Source organism: Pyrus communis, chromosome 11 (assembly GCF_041283825.1).
Source record: "Pyrus communis isolate YQ-2024b chromosome 11, ASM4128382v1, whole genome shotgun sequence".
In the NCBI taxonomy this organism is placed as follows: Eukaryota; Viridiplantae; Streptophyta; class Magnoliopsida; order Rosales; family Rosaceae; genus Pyrus; species Pyrus communis.
The window spans coordinates 6753921-6773551 of NC_142575.1; the positions used below are offsets into that span (position 1 = coordinate 6753921).

General features: G+C 37.0%; 2 protein-coding genes and 1 long non-coding RNA gene across 8 annotated transcripts; 2 read left to right on the forward strand and 1 right to left on the reverse strand.

Moving 5' to 3' along the window:
- Positions 1 to 3638: 3638 nt before the first annotated feature.
- LOC148692802 (uncharacterized) lies at positions 3639 to 7329 on the reverse strand. 4 transcript variants are annotated; one of them, XR_015953368.1, is made up of 5 exons: positions 7043 to 7328; positions 6532 to 6613; positions 5786 to 5874; positions 4542 to 4680; positions 3639 to 4205 (listed from the first exon to the last, which is right to left on the reverse strand). It is a non-coding gene; the product is annotated as an uncharacterized LOC148692802 (long non-coding RNA). The 4 variants fall into 4 exon arrangements; XR_015953367.1 differs by having other exon boundaries at positions 6546 to 6613; positions 7043 to 7324; XR_015953370.1 differs by lacking the exon at positions 5786 to 5874 and having other exon boundaries at positions 6546 to 6613; positions 7043 to 7329.
- A 142-nt stretch (positions 7330 to 7471) lies between these two features.
- LOC137742475 (receptor kinase-like protein Xa21) lies at positions 7472 to 11130 on the forward strand. 3 transcript variants are annotated; one of them, XM_088679831.1, is made up of 3 exons: positions 7472 to 7541; positions 7734 to 10400; positions 10560 to 11130. In XM_088679831.1, exons 2-3 carry the CDS (start codon positions 7850 to 7852, stop codon positions 10925 to 10927), a joined length of 2919 nt encoding a protein of 972 aa, XP_088535957.1. In that variant the 5' UTR covers positions 7472 to 7541; positions 7734 to 7849; the 3' UTR covers positions 10928 to 11130. The 3 variants fall into 3 exon arrangements, with proteins under 3 accessions (XP_088535957.1, XP_088535956.1, XP_068338456.2); XM_088679830.1 differs by having other exon boundaries at positions 7478 to 7541; positions 7729 to 10400; XM_068482355.2 differs by lacking the exon at positions 7472 to 7541 and having other exon boundaries at positions 7606 to 10400.
- Positions 11131 to 15894: 4764 nt separating this feature from the next.
- LOC148692803 (uncharacterized) lies at positions 15895 to 17832 on the forward strand. Its single transcript, XM_088679851.1, has 2 exons — positions 15895 to 16072; positions 16376 to 17832. The coding sequence occupies exons 1-2, from the start codon at positions 15919 to 15921 to the stop codon at positions 16687 to 16689; spliced, it is 468 nt and encodes a 155-aa protein (XP_088535977.1). The 5' UTR covers positions 15895 to 15918; the 3' UTR covers positions 16690 to 17832.
- Positions 17833 to 19631: the final 1799 nt, after the last annotated feature.

A 19631-nucleotide genomic window follows, 5' to 3' on the forward strand; every position in this document is an offset into this window, starting at 1 on the left:
TACAATATTATAGGAATATTTTTGTTCTCCACACTCAAATGATGGTAATGCTCACTAGCTTACTTATCATCATTATATGAGTTTATATTTCGAGATTTGTATATTAGATAGACAAAAAATTTAAACTTATCCAACGATAATAAATAAGATGGTGACCATTACCACCACTTAAAGGTGGTGAATAAAAATCACCCCAATAATATAAGAGGTAGTTAAGTTAGTTGGTGTGGTAGTTGGTCTTTAGCAAGCTTCTTATAGAAAAGAAGAATTTGGGTGCTTTGGCCGTTTTGCAGAAGAAAAATAAAGAAAAAGGGACATTTGATGTTTGGATAGACATAGTGACGGTGCTAGCTGTACCTGCTTCTTGGTGTTAAAAATTTATAAAAAAAAAAAAAAAAAAAAAGGAGGAATGAGAAAAGGCTAATTTGCACCCCTTGCATATTATGATGCCAATTTGCTTGGTTGAGAAACTTGTGGCTTTTCTAATGGAGATTGCGTAAAGTTGCAAACAATTTGTTAGTGGTTGTGCAAAATAGGTTTCATATTTGGGAAAATTATGGTCCCTACGTCCAACCAAATAATAAGGTTTATTATGAGATAATGCATGCCAACTTGAGCATTATAGTGTTCATGAATTTTTTTATTTTTTTATTTATTTTTTGTCGAAAGGTAGATATTATTGAATTCGAATAGAAACATTATCTGATGCCAAAGTATTAAATAGCCACTCACTTGAGAAAATCCTAGGTTGGGAGCCCCCGATACGAGATACAAACAAAGCCACATGATTTTGTTTGCATCTATACTTATATTTACTCTTACTCCATAAATATAGGTTAGGTCAGTTGGTAAAAACATTGTATCTGTCGCGTTCTTACATTCAAGATTAAATTCTTCTCTCGTAAGTTATATCTTATAATATCGTCTTACCAAAACTAAAGATACTTATTTTTAATGGGAAATATTTTGCTTAAATATGTTTGTTTGCAAGATTAAATGAAAACCTCCTAAACGTATGGGGTTTAATTGAATTCTAACCACCACAACTACCCTCATATAATTAGGGGCAAGAGGCAAATTTAGGAGGGCTCCCTTCAAATCATATACAGCATATCCTAAACCATGTCATCTGATAATCAATGAATTTAACAAAATTTAAAATTAATTCAAGTCACTCCAAACAGTGATATTTTACATATACATTTACAACAACAAAAGATTAAGTTTTTAGCAACTGGGATCAAAATAAAAACACAAAACAATAATTTAATTACCCACGCACAAAAACATCGCATAAAGATCATTAACAAAAGAAAGGTTTAACAAAACACTCATGGTACTGTTCATTTTTAACAAAAAACCACATTTATACCTTTCTTTGGTACTATTTACTATACCTTTAAAAATAACTTTTCATTAAAAGGAAAATTTTTTTAAACTTTTCGTTAGTTTTTCTTTAAAAAAAACCACCCAAAACAACAAAAGAGAAAAAAAATATGGAAAAAAAAAACACTGTACAAATTTAAGTTAACAGTTTAAAATTTTAAGGCTTTTTATATTAACATTTCACAAAATGTTAAATACACTCCGAATTAAAATTTAATATTAAATAACTTATTTATCATACTATGCAATGATAATTTTGACTTTATTAGGTTAAAAATAAAATAAATAAAATTCTATATACACCCCAAATCACTTTTAACATATTATTTATCTTCTTCAACTATCAAAACCCCTCCAACCCTCCATTGTTAAACAAAAACCTAACCAATGAAACTACATACATGTTGATTGAGAAAAAAAAAATTTTGACGAATGAAACACGAAATCGATGTTTCGAAAGCTTCACATGAGGTAAGACTTCGTATTATTGATTGTTTTAGTGATTTTGACGACATTGATAATTACTTAATCTTGCTTTTGATGCGTTATTCAAACTTCTATGTTCGTATTCATCTTTTGCAGGCAAGAAGACACGAACTGTTTAACACAGACGAAACCATATTAGTTGAGTCAACCTAGAATGTAAAACTAATACAGAAAAACAGAAAAAATCACATTCCCAGTTCTTTTACGGGCAAGAGACAAACACCGTTTAAAAAAAAAAAGTAATTACAAATTGAAATCAAACAATATTATAGTTGTTCAAAAAAATTCTGACTAAATTTTACAAATAGTATTGTAAATTGTTAAAAAAAATAACACCATTGAAAAAACTCACTACTCAAACCTGCAATTCTATTAAAAACACATCACTAAAAATTAACTCCAAGGAAAGGGGATTAACAAATTACACCTTTTTAAGAGTTGGAATTGTTTTATCTATATCTTGAGCTGAACTTAGAGGGAGGACAGGCATGAAAAGAAGTCTAAGGTTAAACATATGGTAAAAATTACACCGGATCAAGGAATGATCAGAGTTGATGGATGCAATATGGAATTTAAGTTTCTGGAGAGGGGCAACCAAACTTCACACTAGATCATATTTTTTAGAGATAGAGAGAGTTCTACTTTCCAACAGCGGAGAGAACGAATTCAATCTTGGGCATAAAAAGCAAAAATAGAAGCTTCATGGCACAATAATTAACCACAATCCTCTGTATTTCTAAGTGCAAATAGAAAAAAGGAATCAAAATATTCAACACAAAATCTTCACATTAGCTCAAGAACTATATTATTTCCAGAGATTTCCAATTTCCAGCATGGAACGACAAACATAGAAGCATTAAAAATATATAATTGCTATAAAGAAAAAGAAAAAAAAATTCCAAGAAACTAAATGCAAAGTTAGCCAGATCTGCACAGTAACACAAACCCATTACTTGAAATTAAGAGCATTGTGGCTCACCCTGAAAACACCCATTTTGCGATGAGGAAGAGAGACGCCGTTGCTCTGGCTGCTGAGTGCTGCTGGCTCCAAAGCAGTTTGGCTTCCAGAACTTTATAAGAGCAAGTCCACCCCTTCAAAGCCACTGTAAATCGCCATGGATTTACATCATTCTGCTTGACTTAAAGCAAACAAAAAAAGAAAAAAATGGGAAGTATAAAATTCAAATGACCCTTGATGAACATAAACCAGAATTTTCCTTGTATTCCATAAATGCAATAAAACAAAGGTCAGTGTCTCCATTTTCCAAACAACCAACCAAGCAAGCAACAAACTTCGAAAACCCTAATTCGAACCAATTTAGAACTATAACCAAGTAAACCACTTAATCAACAAAACCCACTAATTTTCTCAAAAACCCAACAAATTTAAAGGATACCCAGATGATAAATCCCAGTAAAATCCCAAATTTGAAAACCAGAAGGGAAAAAAAGGCAAAGAGGCTTATCTTTCTTCACTAATCGGACACTTAACAGAAAAACCCTAATTCATATTATTCAGATTACAAATACACAGGGACCAAATAGCTAATAATGCTGGACAATTTGTCCCCAATCCAACACAAAAATTGTTCAGGTTATACATACGATACTCGCCTAAAATATCAACCAATTCCAAATTAAAATGGAAAATGAAACAGAGCAACATAAATTGAATACAATTTGGGGAAAATTATCTCACCCGGAGCTCCAAATCTCCAAGAGGTCCCGATCCGAGCAGGCTCCGAATTGGGTTGCTGAAGCTGGTGATTAAGGAAGGGTTTTGGAGGTACGTTTGATCAGATCAAAGCTGAAGCCATTAGGTTTGGGGGGAGAGGAACACAGAGCCACCGTGAGAGAGAGAGAGAGCATGCGTTGTCCTTTTCTTCTATCCAGCCACTGGATCAGAGTTCCTTCACAAAAATTATATGCATATGTTAGTTTTTCAAGTTCTAGTTTTGCAATCACCTAATCGATCATAACACCATAACACCATTCGCAAATATGACAAACATAACAATTAAGTCAGCAACATGATATGCCATCCCTTTCATACTGCACTTATATAAAGAAAAAAGAAATGAACCAAAATAAAATTATACTATAATCCAATTATATGAAGGCCAAACTCTTGAGTTGGGGCTGGTGGCCGTTGACCACATCATCGCCTCCATTTCAGAGAAAAGGGTTTGTTTGGTTCTTTTGTCCAATTATTTACACTAACTATATATAAATGAAGAAGGACAACACCTATGCTCCCTTCTTGTGATCCAAATTTGAAGACGGCCAATGGGGAGGGGCAGTTATAAGTGTCATTCTCTTTGTTTCTCCTATCCCTGCATTGTCAACCAAAAAAACATCAAACCAAGTGCAATACAATGCAATTTGATGCTCACAAAATTTGAGCTCCAAACAAAGTCACAGGTCAGCAATCACCTAATAGATCATAACACCATTCGCAAATATGAAAAACATAAACAATTAAGTCAGCAACATGATACGCCATCCCTTTCATACAAACACAGATTGCAATTCATATATGCCACATTATTTACAAACAATTACAATCAAGAAACGATTAAATCATCATCATGAATTACAGTGTAATATCAACACCATCAATTAGAAGAGACAGAGCTACATGGCAATAAACATATAGAGAGTAAACATACATAGAGGAACTGCTTCAGATCCTTCCCAAAAGCAATCTTCCGCAGGATAACAAAAGAGCGGTTCTCTGATCTAATTGCAGACACAATCTGCAGAACCGACTTCTATGGAATTTGAACTTGTGAAATGTGGGGTGGAGACCTGAATGTAACAAATTGGTGTTAAGTGAATAATTCCAAACATATGAAATTTAGATCATCACACCCGAACGCATACAGAAGAATTAAATAAAGAATCGAAGGCATATGCAATCTAATTAGACAAATAAGTGAACTTTCCCATGCCGAAATCCGAAGGGCCAACAGAAATCTCTCAATTACAGGATGTAATACATAACTTAAAAGACAAAACTTAAAGGACAAAACTTAAAACTAATAAAAATTAGGTGAACCAATTGAAGAGAACATAACCCTTGTAACCAATCCGGAAAAGATGCTTTTAAATCCTAGAAAAAAAATTATGAGGAGTTTTAAAAAAAACCATCATTTCAATTATTTTCCAGTCTTACATTTGGGATTAACACAGAAAATATAACTAAAAATGCCAACTTTCTCAAAAAACTACAACTACTTTAACAAATTTCCATCACTCAATACTGAAAAATGAGAATCATGAAGCAACAAAGAACGGAACATGCTAGAACTGAAACATTAAAAACAACACGTACCCATTTCAAAGACCAAAAATCCTACAAGGACAAAATCCGAGAAAATCAATACATCAGTACTCCATGCAAAACCCCAAAATCAGAAAATTAGAAAAAGAACCCAAATCAGTGGCATGGTCCTCGTTTCTACATTAATCAGTAGGTAATGACCTAATGAAAAAGAACCCAAAACAGACGGCTTAAATTATGGAAAGTGCTTATAAAGCTCATGAATAACTTTCAGAGCCTGCATAGAAATGGCATAGTGATAGTGCAGATAATAACAGACAATAAAACTATGCACAGTAGAACCTAAATCCGATATGTTGCATTCCACACATACTAACATAGATATGTCTACATATACATAGATGACCCACAAATATTAACACCACGCGGAGGTGTGCACGCACACAAAATAAAATATACATGCATAGTTAATTTTAGACAATAATCCCTCAGAACATAAGTTGCAATTTAGGACTATTTGGTTGACTCAAAAGAAATTGATGGGTTAGAAAAACCACAAAAAAAAAAATACAAAGACAGATGTTTTTATGTCGTTCATTTCTTAAGTCAACAAAACACACACACACACACCTGTGTTTTAATGCTCCTCCAATACTCAATGAGAAGGCACCAGGCAATAAGAAGGTCAAGGCTGGAAAGAAGCTTCCAAAGAGAACAATCTATAAAGCAGACCACAAAAATTAGACAAAACCCACAAACTAAACAGTGAAAAACCTCTAAAATAAAAAAATATAAAATTAAAAAAAAAAAAAACTAAACTGCAAATACTATACGTGCTTCCTCAATTCTAGTGTGAACCCCCAAAATAAACTGCAAATACTCTAGAAATCGTAAAATGAACTGCAAACCCATCAATCATTTCCCAAAACCACATAACCAAGAGTAAGAAAGGGAGTGCGGGAGAGAGAAGCAGCCACAATACAGAGAAGATGGCCAGAGAGAGAGAGAGAGAGAAAAGTGAATTCTTTTGGTGCCTCTGGTTCCTGCCTTTGTTCTTTGTTTTTCTTTTCTTTATAGGTAACTTGCTCAGGTCCAAAGGCAATTAAACATGATTAGTAAAGTACCATAATAAAGCATGAGAGATATCTATTTTAATTAAATCCGTTGTGGGCTCACTGTGATTGTACATCATCATCATAAATAATGCACGCTTGAACCCCATTTTAATTTCATGCCTATCATAATTAAATCATAGATGGTCAAGAAGCATAGGACTGAGAAATCAGGGCCTAATTTCCAATATAAAAAGAGTACGAATTATTCAACTTAAACGCTAAATTCGTTAACGAAGATTAAAATAGGCGTGAAATCCATACAATTTATATGTTACCATTGATTCAAGTTCTGGTAGGTATCCATGGAAACTATCCGTTGCCGCTCTCTCAGTTCCCATATTTTCTGTATATTCCATTAAACAATATAAACTTTTGATGCTCTTTCATCTGAAGCTAAAACAGATTACCAATAATAACAAAGAGGTCTAAATAATAGAAATCAATTTTTTGCTGACTTTAGAGAATCTCTGCAAACTTTAGCCTAACATTATGTGATTGCCTCACTTCTTCAGTAACTCAGAGGAGGTGAATTACTCAAAGTACGGAGGACTTCTGCTAACATATTTCAAGCACTTATAACATTAAATGTAATGACAGGTTGATATATATATATATTTTTTTGTAAAGAATTGTTGCAAGAAGTTTGACCTTTTGTCTTTTTATTTCAGTAAGGATTTATAGGTACATATAAAACCCATATTATATATAGTTCACAGATGAGGGTACTTCAAACACCAAATATTTATTCATGATCGGAGATAAGAAAGCTTACTGAGAGGCGATCGCCTTTGTGATAATGCTATTATGTATGTATGGTTGCCAAAATGTTTCCAGTCAGCTTCTGGACTCAAGGTGCTTTAATGGTCTTGGTCCTTGGCGTTCACCGAAAGTGCCAAACAATAGTTCCCAGTAGCAGAAGTAACCTAGTGAAGTCGTCTAAAAAAAAAAAGCCAAAGTGGTTATCATTTACTTGGAGTTATTCCTTCTCATATTTGAATTTCAAGAACTAGAAACTGTGGTGTAAGTTCCTTCTATAAATTTCCTTGTCAAGCAACAGCGCATGGTAAGGATATTATGGATGGTTGCCAAATTGTTTCCACTCAGCTTCTGGGATAAAGGTGCTTTAATAGTTCCCAGTAGTGGAAGTACTGGAAGTGCCCAATCATAGTTCCTGGTAGTGGAAGTCTTCTAAAAAAGCTGTCAAAGTGGTTATCATTTACTTGGACTTATTCCTTCTCATATTTGAATTTTCAAGAACCAGAAACTGTGGTGTAAGTTCCTCCTATGATCCTATCCTTCTATAAATTTCCTTGCCATGCAACAAATGGAACTCACCAAATTCGCAACTCAGTACCCATCTCTCTATTTCTTTCTGCTTCTCTCTCTAGTTATATAGTTAACCAGATCAGGAATGGGGGTTTTGGTTTTGAAATTGATCTTAATATACTTGCTTCTCAGTGCAGTGTTCGTTTGCTGTTGGAGCTCCTTGCAATCGGGACTCGGAGGGAATGCAACGGATAGGCTGGCGCTGCTTGCCATCAAAGCTCAAATAAAGCAAGATCTCCATAATTACAACGTGATGAGCTCCTGGAACGAATCCACGCACTTTTGCATGTGGCATGGTGTGACCTGCAGTCGACGACATCGCCAAAGGGTCACTACCCTGGACCTGCAATCTCAAAATCTGGTAGGAAAACTATCCCCAAACATAGGAAATTTAAGTTTTCTAAGGGAGCTGTGGCTGCGAAACAACAGCTTCAGTCATGAAATTCCTCCACAAATTGGGAATTTGCGTAGATTGCAGGTATTGGAATTAGGCGGTAACTCGTTTAATGGTAGTATTCCACTCAATGTATCATATTGCTTCAACCTTATCTTTGTGAATTTCACTTACAACAAGTTGGTGGGTAAAATTCCTTCAGAAATTGGATTGATGTCGAAGTTGCAAGATTTTACATTAGAATTTAATAATGTAACGGGACAGGTCCCTCCTTCCTTAGGGAACCTTTCGTCTCTCCAGACACTAGGTCTTATTAGTAATAACTTGATGGGAAACATCCCCAGTTCTCTTGGCCAATTGAAAAAATTAACCTTCTTGGGATTGGCCTTAAATCAGTTGTCTGGTAGCATCCCTTCCTCCATTTATAACCTCTCTTCTCTTGTTACATTTTCCACGGCAATTAACCAAATTCAAGGGAGTATTCCATCAGATATTGGCAAAAGTCTTCCTAATCTCGGAGACTTCAGCGTCGGCGGAAACCAACTTACTGGGTCCATTCCTCCCTCAATATCCAATGTAACAAGTGTGTGGAAATTTGAAGTTGGGGGTAACAACCTAATCGGACAGGTACCGAATCTCCAAAAGCTTCACAACCTCCGGCTTTTCAACATTCAATTTAATAATATTGGAAGCGGTAAAGATGGTGACTTAAGTTTTCTCTCGGACTTGACCAATGCCACCCAGTTACAAAGGCTGGGCATTAGCCACAACAATTTTGGAGGGACATTGCCCATGTCAATAGCCAATCTCTCAACCAAACTCGAATGGTTTTGGGTTCACGGTAACCAAATATATGGAAGCATCCCATCTGGGATAGGGAATCTGGTGAGCTTGGAATCGTTGCGTTGGGGGAATAATAGCTTCACAGGTAACATCCCCTCTGACATGGGTAAGCTTTCAAACCTTGGAATATTATATATTTCCAATAACAAATTATCAGGAAATATCCCGTTTTCCTTAAGAAATTTAACCAAGTTATTCCATCTTGCGTTGGATGGAAATTATCTTGAGGGCAGCATTCCTTCAGGTCTGGGGGAATGCCATGGGTTGCAATCGTTAAATCTTTCTTATAACCTTCTTAATGGCACAATACCCAAACAAGTTTTTAGACTCCCCTCCTTATCGATTTATTTGGACTTGTCTAATAACCTCTTCACAGGTTCCCTTCCCTCGGAGGTTGGGAATTTTTTCAGTCTAAGTGAACTGGACGTTTCTGATAACATGTTATCTGGAGAACTCCCCAGTAGCCTTGGTGGTTGTGAGAGTTTAGAAGTCCTGCATTTGCAAGGAAACTTCTTCAACGGGTCCATTCCTTTGTCTATGAGTTCAGTGAGAGGGATTCAAGATCTAGACCTTTCTCGCAATAATTTATCAGGTGAAATTCCAAAATTTTTAGAAGGCTTTAGAATCCTGAACAATCTGAACTTATCATTCAATCAATTTTGGGGAGTGGTACCAACTGGAGGTGTTTTCAAAAATGCGAGTGCTATCTCAGTTGTTGGCAACACTAATCTGTGCAGCCCTGTTGCTAATTTAAAGCTTCCCAAGTGCAAGTCTAAAGAGACCAAGAAACGAAGATTGTCTCGTAGCTTGAAACAAATACTCCCTTTAGTATTTGGACTTACTCTTCTAGGAATAGCCATGGTGTTCTCCTATTTCTTTCTTTGTTTGTCGAGGAAGAAAAGGAAAGAAATTTCATTGAGCACTTTGGGGAACACTATTTTGCAAGTGTCATATGCTACTCTACTCAAAGCTACTAACGGGTTCTCAGAGGCTAATTTAATTGGTGCTGGTAGTTTTGGGTCTGTGTACAAGGGAGTTCTTGATGATGATGATAAAGCTCAACTTGTTGCCGTGAAGGTGTTTAACTTGTTATGCCTTGGAGCTTCGAGTAGTTTCATAGCCGAATGTGAAGCTTTGAGAAATATGAGGCATCGAAATCTCGTCAAGACTATAACTGTGTGTTCAAGTGTTGATTTTCATGGTAATGATTTCAAGGCTCTAGTTTATGAGTTCATGGACAACGGGAGCTTAGAGGAGTGGCTGCATCCACCTACCGGATCTGAAGAGTTAAGAGATCATGTACCCAAGAATTTAAGTCTTCTTCAGAGGCTAGAAATTGCCATTGGTGTTTCTTGTGCACTGGATTATCTTCATAATCATTGTGAAACGCCAATAGTTCATTGTGATCTCAAGCCAAGCAACGTTCTCTTGGACAACGAATTGACTGGCCATGTTTCTGACTTTGGATTAGCAAGGTTTCTCTCACAAGTAACGAGTAATATTTCAACAATTCAAAGTCAGACAAGTTCCGTTGGAATAAGAGGAACGGTTGGTTATGCAGCTCCAGGTATATATATATATATATATATATATATATATATATATATATATATATATATATATGTTAGATATATACTTCATTACATTTACTTTTTTATTTTGGAGTATTTAATTTACAAAATTCAAACTGAACTATTTATACACAAATGTGATGTTTGAATTGTAGAGTATGGCATGGGGGGTGAGGTGTCAACGAATGGTGATGTCTACAGCTTTGGCATTCTCTTGTTGGAGATGTTTACAGGGAAGAGACCCACTAACAACATGTTTGGTGATAGCTTGAACCTTCATAATTTTGTCAAGATGGCTCTCCCCGGGCGAGTTACTGAGATTGCAGACGCACCACTTCTTCAAGTAGGCACGAACGAGAATCCCAATCAATGCAATGCGAGAATTCATAAAGTTGAGGTGTGCTTGAGTTCAATATTTAGAATTGGAATTGCTTGTTCTGCTGAATCCGCAACAAATCGACTAAAGAATATCAATGATGCTGCATCTGAACTTCATTCCATTAGGAATACTTTTCTTGGATAGAAACTCTTTTTTATGTTTGTGATAGAGAAATTTCGTGTACTGTCTGTGAAGTCTAGCTTTTATGTTACCACAGTAGATGTGGAAGTTTGCAATGTAAATAATCACCAATGAGGTTCATTGTGTGAAGATTGTATTACTACTTCTTGTACTTGGTATTTTTGTGTAATATTCTCATCGATTAAAATCTAGTTCGTGCCACGAAATTGTTGAATATTCACATTGATAGATTCCAAATTTTTAAAAGATTCATAACCTCAAGACCTTCAACATTCAACAAAATCATCTTGGAAGCTATAAAGATGGTGAGTTGAGTTTCTTATCAGACATGGCCTATGCATTTAATGGGGAGACGTCAACTTGTCTTTGGACCTGGTGCTGGGCTTCAGGCGAGTCCTCCTTTAGTTGGCATCTTTGGGCTTTCTTCACACTTGCAACCCAATGTTCAAATATTAACCCAAACAAATGGTTCTTAGAGGAGGATGACGATCGCAAACTCTCCGTCAGCAAAGACGACCCGAGTGACGAGACCCAATCGCCTCTTTGGGTCAACTTGCTTCTGGCCTTGGCTTGCACTAGAATCTTGAAATAGGCTTTCCAAAATATGGGTTTTGGGGTCATGTCGTTTCTTGGATTTGGTCTTCTCAGGCACGAACCCGGGTAGAAAAGTTGTCACGGACTCCGAGAAGGAATCGTCGATGCTATGAATGGGGATAAGGGTTTCGGTAGATCATATGAGGTTAGATAGGGTTGACAATTAAAGGGAGAGAGCTTTTTTTCATTAGTTTTAATCTTGTTCAGACCACAACAAAAATCCTTAATTTATTATTTAATTAATTTCTTAATTAATTTGGCAAATTTTGTGGAGCAATACTACATCGTCACTTAATTTAACTTTTGATAGAAAAATTAACAGAAGTATGAAAGTAAGAGAAAAATTAAAGTTAGGTACGAAAATGACACAAAATGTAAGTAAAGTCGGGATTTTGAAAAACTTAAGGATTGGGCGCATTCATATGCAATGCAATATGCAGCTAGTGGGGCTTGGATTGTATTTGCATAACCCCATGAAATCTTTTGTCTGGTCCCCTTAAAGAATGTCCTCGAATCACAGCCGCTGATCACGCCTCAACTTCATAATGACTCAAAGTGGCTCATCCATCGAGTCCAGATCTAAACAAACCCCTTTAACTTTTCTTGTGAACCCAATTAAGGATTCAAAGGTTCTATTTTCCCCAAATTGCCCTTTGGCCCAATTATCCCTACGTCTTCATTTGTGATCTCACATTATCTCACAAATGAGGTATACTTGCTTACCAGTTACCACACCAATTTTTTTTTTTAACAAACAATATCATCTACGTTAAGGGGAGGAGGTAGGTTTAGCCTCACAATGGACTAGCAATAATTTGATACAAACTTGTCTTTGGTGATAATTGAACCTAAGACATCTCAATAAAGAGAAATATCATTATATTGTAGCACTAAGTGACTCTTAAGTCTCTGTTACGTTAGATGATTCAAAGATGATAATCACCCACCATTGGGTAGCCTAGTGGCTATGGCGAACTTGTGCTTGTGTTCCCAAAGGTCGTAGGTTTGACTCCTCCTGATATGAGATCAAGTTTTTAACGAGGAGTCTTTTGCTGCCCTAGTAAACGTCAAGCAGCAGTGTTCCTAGTAGAGTCGTATACGCAAAACTTTCTCATCAAACTGGGATCTGAAAAAATAAAAAAATGACAGCTTTCAAAGAAAGAATCAAACCGTGTTTATATGAGTATTTTCTATTTGATGGTATATTTACTTCCTTTTGTGTTTATATGAGTATTTTCTCATCAAACTGGGATCATGTGCATGGTGAGAATGTGCCAAAGCAAAATGAGTTTTAGGTGTGGAAGAAGGAAAATCGAACAACCTTAAAAAATTCGGAAAAACAAAAGAGAAAATTTAAATTATAAATTAATGCTTTTTACATTCATTTTTATTTTTCCCGCACTTTTTTAATTTTTGTTCGTCAATATAGAAAGAATTGAGTGTAATACTGAACCTCCCACCAATTAGGAAATGGGAGAATAATATAGGAAGGTTCCACACTTATGTGTGCAAACCAGCCAGATTAGCGGGTGATATGCACGAGCTAAAGATTGAGAATGGGAACTGAATTGAATACTTAATTTTTAGTTCACACAGGAGGATAATTTTTCCATAGATAATGAGTTAATCAGCAAATTCCAAAATATGCCCCCTAATGACTTCTCAAATTGGATATACACAAGGCTGATGATAGGGTTGAGTGAGATTTCTTATTGGCTGTGACGGAGAAAATGGGGTTCGATAGTAGGTGGAGAAGCTTGATCTTTGGCTGCATATCTTCAGTGAATTTTGCTATCCTCCTAAATGGACAACCCGGACCCAAATTTGCTCCTTCACGTGGGCTTAGGTAGGGAGACCCTTTATCCCCTTATCTTTTCCTTTTGGTTAGTGAAGTTCTATCACTTCTTATTCAAAAGGAATGTGAATGGAACTGGATCAAGGGAGTACAAATGAGCCCCTCGGACCCGACTATATCCCACATTCTTTTTGCAGATGATACACTTATCTTCCTAAAGGCAGAGGAGGAGAATTGCCGGCACTTAATTAAGGTGATTGATGACTATTGTTTTGCATCGGGGCAACAAGTCAATAAGTCGAAGTCAAGTGTCTTCTTCGGTGCCAATGTGCCTGAGACATTATCTCAACAGTTGGCGGATATTCTCGGTATGGTAAGAGTTAGGGATCTGGGCTTATACTTGGGAGTACCTGCTATTTGGGGCCGATCGAAGAAATGTGGGCTTGCCTATGGTAAAGGAATGTTATTGGGAAAGCTTCAAGGTTGGAAGAAATCAACTCTCTCACAAGCGGGGCGTGAGATCCTCATAAAGGCAGTGGTGCAAGCAATTCCCGCATACCCAATGGACCTTTTTAAGTTTCCCACGTCGCTATGCGACGAATTGGATGCCATGATTTCGAAATTCTTGTGGGGACAGAAGGATGGGGAGCACCGAATTCATTGGGTATCACGAGAGAAATTGGGTCGGTCAAAGAAGGAGGGAGGCTAAGGATTGAGGAGCTTTGAGATGTTCAACGATGCCCTTCTGGCAAAGCAGTGTTGGCATCTGATAATGGAGCCGAATTCCTTGTGGGCATTGGTGCTTAAGGCCTGGTACTTTCCTAATTGTTATTTCTTCGATGCAAAGAGGGGTGGGAGAGTTACTTGGGCTTGGTCATGCCTTCTAGTTGGAAGAGATATTCTGAGTAGGGGTGCACACTGGCAGATTATGAATGGTAATAATGTGAGGGTCTGGATTGACAGATGGCTCCCGGCTTTTCCTTTGGGCAAACCCTCCCCCTTGGGCACGGTGCAGGTTTTAAAGAACCTAATGGTTAGCTCGTTAATTTGCCTGATGAACGGGGAATGGGATATTGATTTTTTGAAACTATTTATGGTGGAGGAGGAGTTCGATGCAATCTTGGAGACTCACATCGGAGAACCAACTTTAAGGGATAGGTTAGTGTGGCCCTTTGAAAAGAAAGGGATGCTTTCGGTTAAATCCGGATATCATTGGGCTCATACATGAATCCAATCACAAATGAGCCTCAACCTTCATATGTCGGCTACCATTCCAGGAGCACGCTGGAAGTGTGTTTGGCAGTTGGAGGTTCTACCAAAGCTCAGATGCGTCATGTGGAAGACCCTTCATATTAAGCTTGCAACAATGGCTAATTTATACCAAAGACGTTCGTCCCTATCTCCTTTCTGCCCTATCTGTGAGTCGCAGGAAGAGTCAATCGAACACTTTTTCCTTGAATGCCCGTGGGTGGAAGAGGTTTGGTTTGGGGGAAGGTTAAATTTAAGGATGAATGGGATGGAGATTTCAAGCTGGGCAAACTGGCTGCTACAAATGCATGAGTCAGCCAATGGTTCGAATGAGGTGAGGAATAATATGCTTTTATATATTGCCTTTACATGCTGGCATATATGGAAATCAAGGTGTAATTTTCAGTTAAACCAACAACAAATATACCCAACATAGGTTATTGCTGCTATCTCCCACTCTGCTTCAACCTTCAAGGAGGCCAAATCATTTTCGCCCACTACACTTGTACCCAGTTCTTAGGAAACAAGTATTGGTGTTAGATGGTCTCCACCGAGTCCGGGATTCGTAAAGATAAATGTGGATGCTAGCTGGGTTGCAAGGGATGGGCTGGGGTTTACGGGAATGGTGGCACGGGATGATGAGGGCAAGTTCTTGGCGGCATGCAGGTATAGTGTGAAGGCAACTAGCGTTGCAATGGTGGGGGCGATGGCTATTATGCATGGATGTAAATTGGGGATTAGTAGGGGTTGGAATTCAATAATGGTAGAGTCTGACTCCTTGGAATCAATTTCTTGCCTAAAGGATTTGGCAAGGAATGGCAGTTGGGAAGCTTTTCTTATTATTGCGAAATGCAACAATTTGGGGGTCCCGGGGGGTGGTTTTCAAGATTGCTGCTGGTTTTGGGTTCCAAGATTGACCAACTCGGCAACGGACCTTTTGGCTTCGCAGTGTTATAGAGAAGTATGTGATCATATTTGGGTCGATAGACCCCCATCTCCTCTTATTCATGTTTTGTGTAATGATGGCCTTCCCTGCCCCCATGAATTGTACTTGGTAGTGTGAGGATGGACGCTTTACCATTAGGTGCGGCGTCTTGGTCTCCTGTAACCTCCTTGCACTACCTTTTTCTAGTATATGTAGTTGGCTGTTTGCCTCTGTGTAGGCCTTTTTGTAAACTTTGGCATCTTTGCCCGAATAATGTTATATCCTGATCTCCAAAAAAAACTCCATAAGTGGTCCACCACCCTTCCTTTTAACTCCTCACCCTATCAGTACCTCATTGACTGACACACACACACACTCTCTCTCTCTCTCTATTTTCTGCTTGTTTCTGGGAAAATTTAGAAGAAAAAGAAAATGGGTGTGGTGAGCGTTTCTACTTGCATTGCTTCTCCAATCATCTCACTTATGTGGGTGGTTGAAGCAAGAATCCCAGGAGTCTACACTGGTGGTGCATGGCAAGGCGCTCATGCCACCTTCTACGGTGACTCCGACACCTTCGGAACCATGAGTACGTCATCAAAACCCTACATTTCCCCTTCAAACTCTTCACCATTTGCCTCAACTTTTCATTTTTCTTAATGTACACAATAATGCCACATTCCTTTAAAGTGGAGAAACTTTCATGCACTAAGAATGTCATTTTGTCAGTATCATAATCATGCACTGCATGCATTATGATTTTTACACGTAAGTTGCATGATTGGGTTGAGATACTATAACGAAATCCAACAAAACCCATCAAAGATCTAAAACCAAGAACTTAATTAAGCTTAATTATCAATTAATTAACTAAAACACTTGAATTTTTCAGGTGGGGCTTGTGGATACGGAAATCTATACGGCCAAGGGTACGGAGTTAACACGGCGGCACGGAGTTCAACAATGGCCTCAGCTGCGGAGCCTGCTTTGAGCTCAAGTGTGCAGACGACCCCAGCTGGTGCCACTATGGAAGTCCATCTATTTTCATCACTGCCACTAACTTTTGCCCTCCCAATTTTGCCCAACCAAGCGACAATGGCGGATGGTGCAACCCTCCTAGGCCCCACTTCGACCTCGCCATGCTCATGTTCCTCAAGATTGCCGAGTACAGAGCTGGGATCGTCCCTGTTTCCTACCGGAGGTTAGTAAAGCTCCCATCTCTGTTTTTATGCTCTGTTTTTGTTCACTGTTTTTCTTGCTCTATTTTTAGGTTTGGTTATTTAGTTTAACAATTTGAAAGTAATAATCTTGGATTTGGAAGTATTGAAACTTTTTTTTTCACAAAAATGAATTACTATTTTTTTACCTCTCTGTAAAATGAGATTGTTCGGACAACAAATTGACCTAACTCAACTCAATAACATGTTACTTTTGAAAAACAATAGTGGTAACTTTTTAGCCCAATGAAATGTGATTTCCAAATTTTCTAACTAGACCATTTTTCTCTCTAATATAATTGTATTTGAATTGGTTGTGTGAGTGTTTCTTTTTTCCCTTATTTTTTTATTATTTAATTTATTTTCATATGAAACTAATTATACCTTCCTTTTTTTTTAATCAACTAATTAGACTACTTTTTTTTTTCTTTAAAGCTTTTTTTGACCTTTCTCAATCTTGCGGGTCCAACTTGGGGTACAAGTGAGGTGGATTCTGGTCTGAGTTTTAATTGCTTTTGCAGAATGTCTATGGTTTCTATCTACCAAAATTCTATCGTATTTCAAAGTATACAATATTTCGAACTTCTTAAATATTAAAAGTTAAAAAATTCGAAGTATCACGTATTTGGTAGCAACCATAGAAAATCCAATCAATATATTTAATGACCATGTGGAAAGAGCTCACTTGAAATTGACTTGCTGCCCTAAATTCTTGATATTTCTTATGGTAATTGATGGGTTAGTTAATTTCGGTTCTTTCTAAAGTTTGGATTTTGCCCAATTGGTCCCAAATGCTGAAAGCAAAAACCTTAGTTTTAACATATGCCATTATGTCATCCTTTTGCCTCACTCTTGGCCTTTTGTTATCCACTAGATGAGCATTCGCGTTCTAGGCGTGCAATGCATCACTACATAAGGATAAAAACTAATTGTCCAAATTTAGTGAAGAAGTGTAAATTGTGATGCAAATGTTGGTTAGGTCTGTAAGTCGGTGTTGTGTGTTCGACTCCTTATTCAAGTTTGGGTCGAGTTTGATCCTCTTTTCCTGGACTCATAGCTTATAATACTTATAAAAGTAACAGAAGACAGGGGACATGCTAAGGACACTATCAAAGTGTGACTCTAAAGTTAATTCTTGTGTTAATAAACAATTTGTCGTTTTACAGTTTAACATTAATTTTCGTATTAATATTATAAAATATTGTGAAAACAAATATGAGATAACATAAAATCCACGAAAATTTTTACTATTAAGAAAATCTCTTCAGCATTTCTCGAAAGTAGAGTTGCTAAATTTGACTTATAGTTCACTAAACTTGCATTTAGCTACCAAACTAGGCTTTTTTCCTTGGATTATGGTCTTTGGTCTACGGCAAGATCTGCACCGTACGCACTTTTTGACCAGTAAATCATACGATCACACAGTACGATGCGCATGTAGTCCACAGTTCCCTACGTACAAAATCAAAGACCCAAAGCACAGTCCCCAAAATTCTGGGACTCGTCGGTCAATGTGAAAAGATGGAAAAAGATTTTTTTAGGATCTCTTTCGTTAAAATCATCGGATCAAGTAATTTGAATCTTTTAAATTTCATCTAATAAATCATCTGTTTTGACCTTTTAAAAGGTATAATAATTTTTAAAAAGCTCATATCATTTGATTATGGGATCTTGATTATTCGGAGAGGCTCTTTTTCCTGAAAAGACCAATTTAGTGTTCTATTTGATTGGCTCATTTAATCATGCCCCCCGTAAAACACGGTCTGCGATCCACGTTGGCACAAACCAAGTCAAAATTTCGAACATGCCCTCATTCTTGTGCATTCACCATGCAATGGTTTTTGTCCGATCCGGCTTCTCTGCCATTCCAGTTCTTATACGCTCCTCTTTCCTCTTATTTTGTACAGTTGCGGTTCAATATTTTATATTGATTTTTTTTTATAGAGATAATAAGAAAAATAATAATAATAATATAAAATATTGATGTTGCTTAACCATGATTGCACAAATAGAAGGAGATGAAAGTATATGAGAACTGGGAGGGCAAAGAAGCCAGGTCCATCATTGTCATTATCCTTTTCATTCTTTGTATGTCTTTTCTACTATTCATGACAGTTGAAACTTATACCGATAACTATAAAATTTCCTTGCCATATAGGACTACTCAAACACGCAATTTACTTACCATATTTAAGTTTGTTGAATGTGGAATGGTACGGATCCTCTCAATCGGATCTTTGCACTCTGCCTTCTTGCATCTCTCTCATTCTGCAATGTTGCAAGATAATCGGACACATGTATATTTTCTACTTCATCCTCTAGAGACCTACTTTGAAAAAAAATCAACTAAATAAAAAATCGTTTAACTATTTAATTAACGTTGTCGAAATTTCAGCATTTAACTGAAAAACATGGTTTATTTATTTATTGGATAACAATTAGATGACAAAACAAGTATGAATTACTTTGATTTTTGGTGAAGTTGGACTTTAAAAGGTGACACAGAAATGGATAATTCAGATTATTGTACAACATTAAAATAAGAAGAAAAAAAAAGAAATTTCGATAACTGGCAACACCAGGCTTTACGGAGGTAGTGCCAATCTCCAACTGCAAGTGCAAGTCCAATAAGGGAGGATCATTTCGAAACTTGACATTAATAATCCCCTTTAGTGTTTTGCCATATTTCTTTCTTTGTTCGTCAAGAAAGGAAAGGAAAGAAATTTCGTTAAGTACAATAACAAACTCTTATTTGCAAGTTTCATATGCTACTCTGCTAAGAGCTACTGATGGATTATCTGAGGCTAATTTTTGATTGGTGCTGGAAGTTTTGGGGTTGTGTACAAGGGAGTTCTCGATGTTGATGATAGAGCTCAATTGGTTGCCGCCGTAAAGGTGTTTAACTTGTTACGCCATTGAGCAGCAAAGTGT

What these genes read in the sequence shown, in the direction of transcription:
- LOC137742475 (XM_068482355.2), top strand. Translation starts at nt 7,682, where the DNA reads ATGGGGGTTTTGGTTTTGAAATTGATCTTAATATACTTGCTTCTCAGT. An exon ending in GGTTGGTTATGCAGCTCCAG is followed by an intron (nt 10,401 to 10,559) that starts GTATATATATAT and finishes TTTGAATTGTAG; the next exon opens with AGTATGGCATGGGGGGTGAG.
- LOC148692803 (XM_088679851.1), top strand. Translation starts at nt 15,919, where the DNA reads ATGGGTGTGGTGAGCGTTTCTACTTGCATTGCTTCTCCAATCATCTCA. An exon ending in CGACACCTTCGGAACCATGA is followed by an intron (nt 16,073 to 16,375) that starts GTACGTCATCAA and finishes TGAATTTTTCAG; the next exon opens with GTGGGGCTTGTGGATACGGA.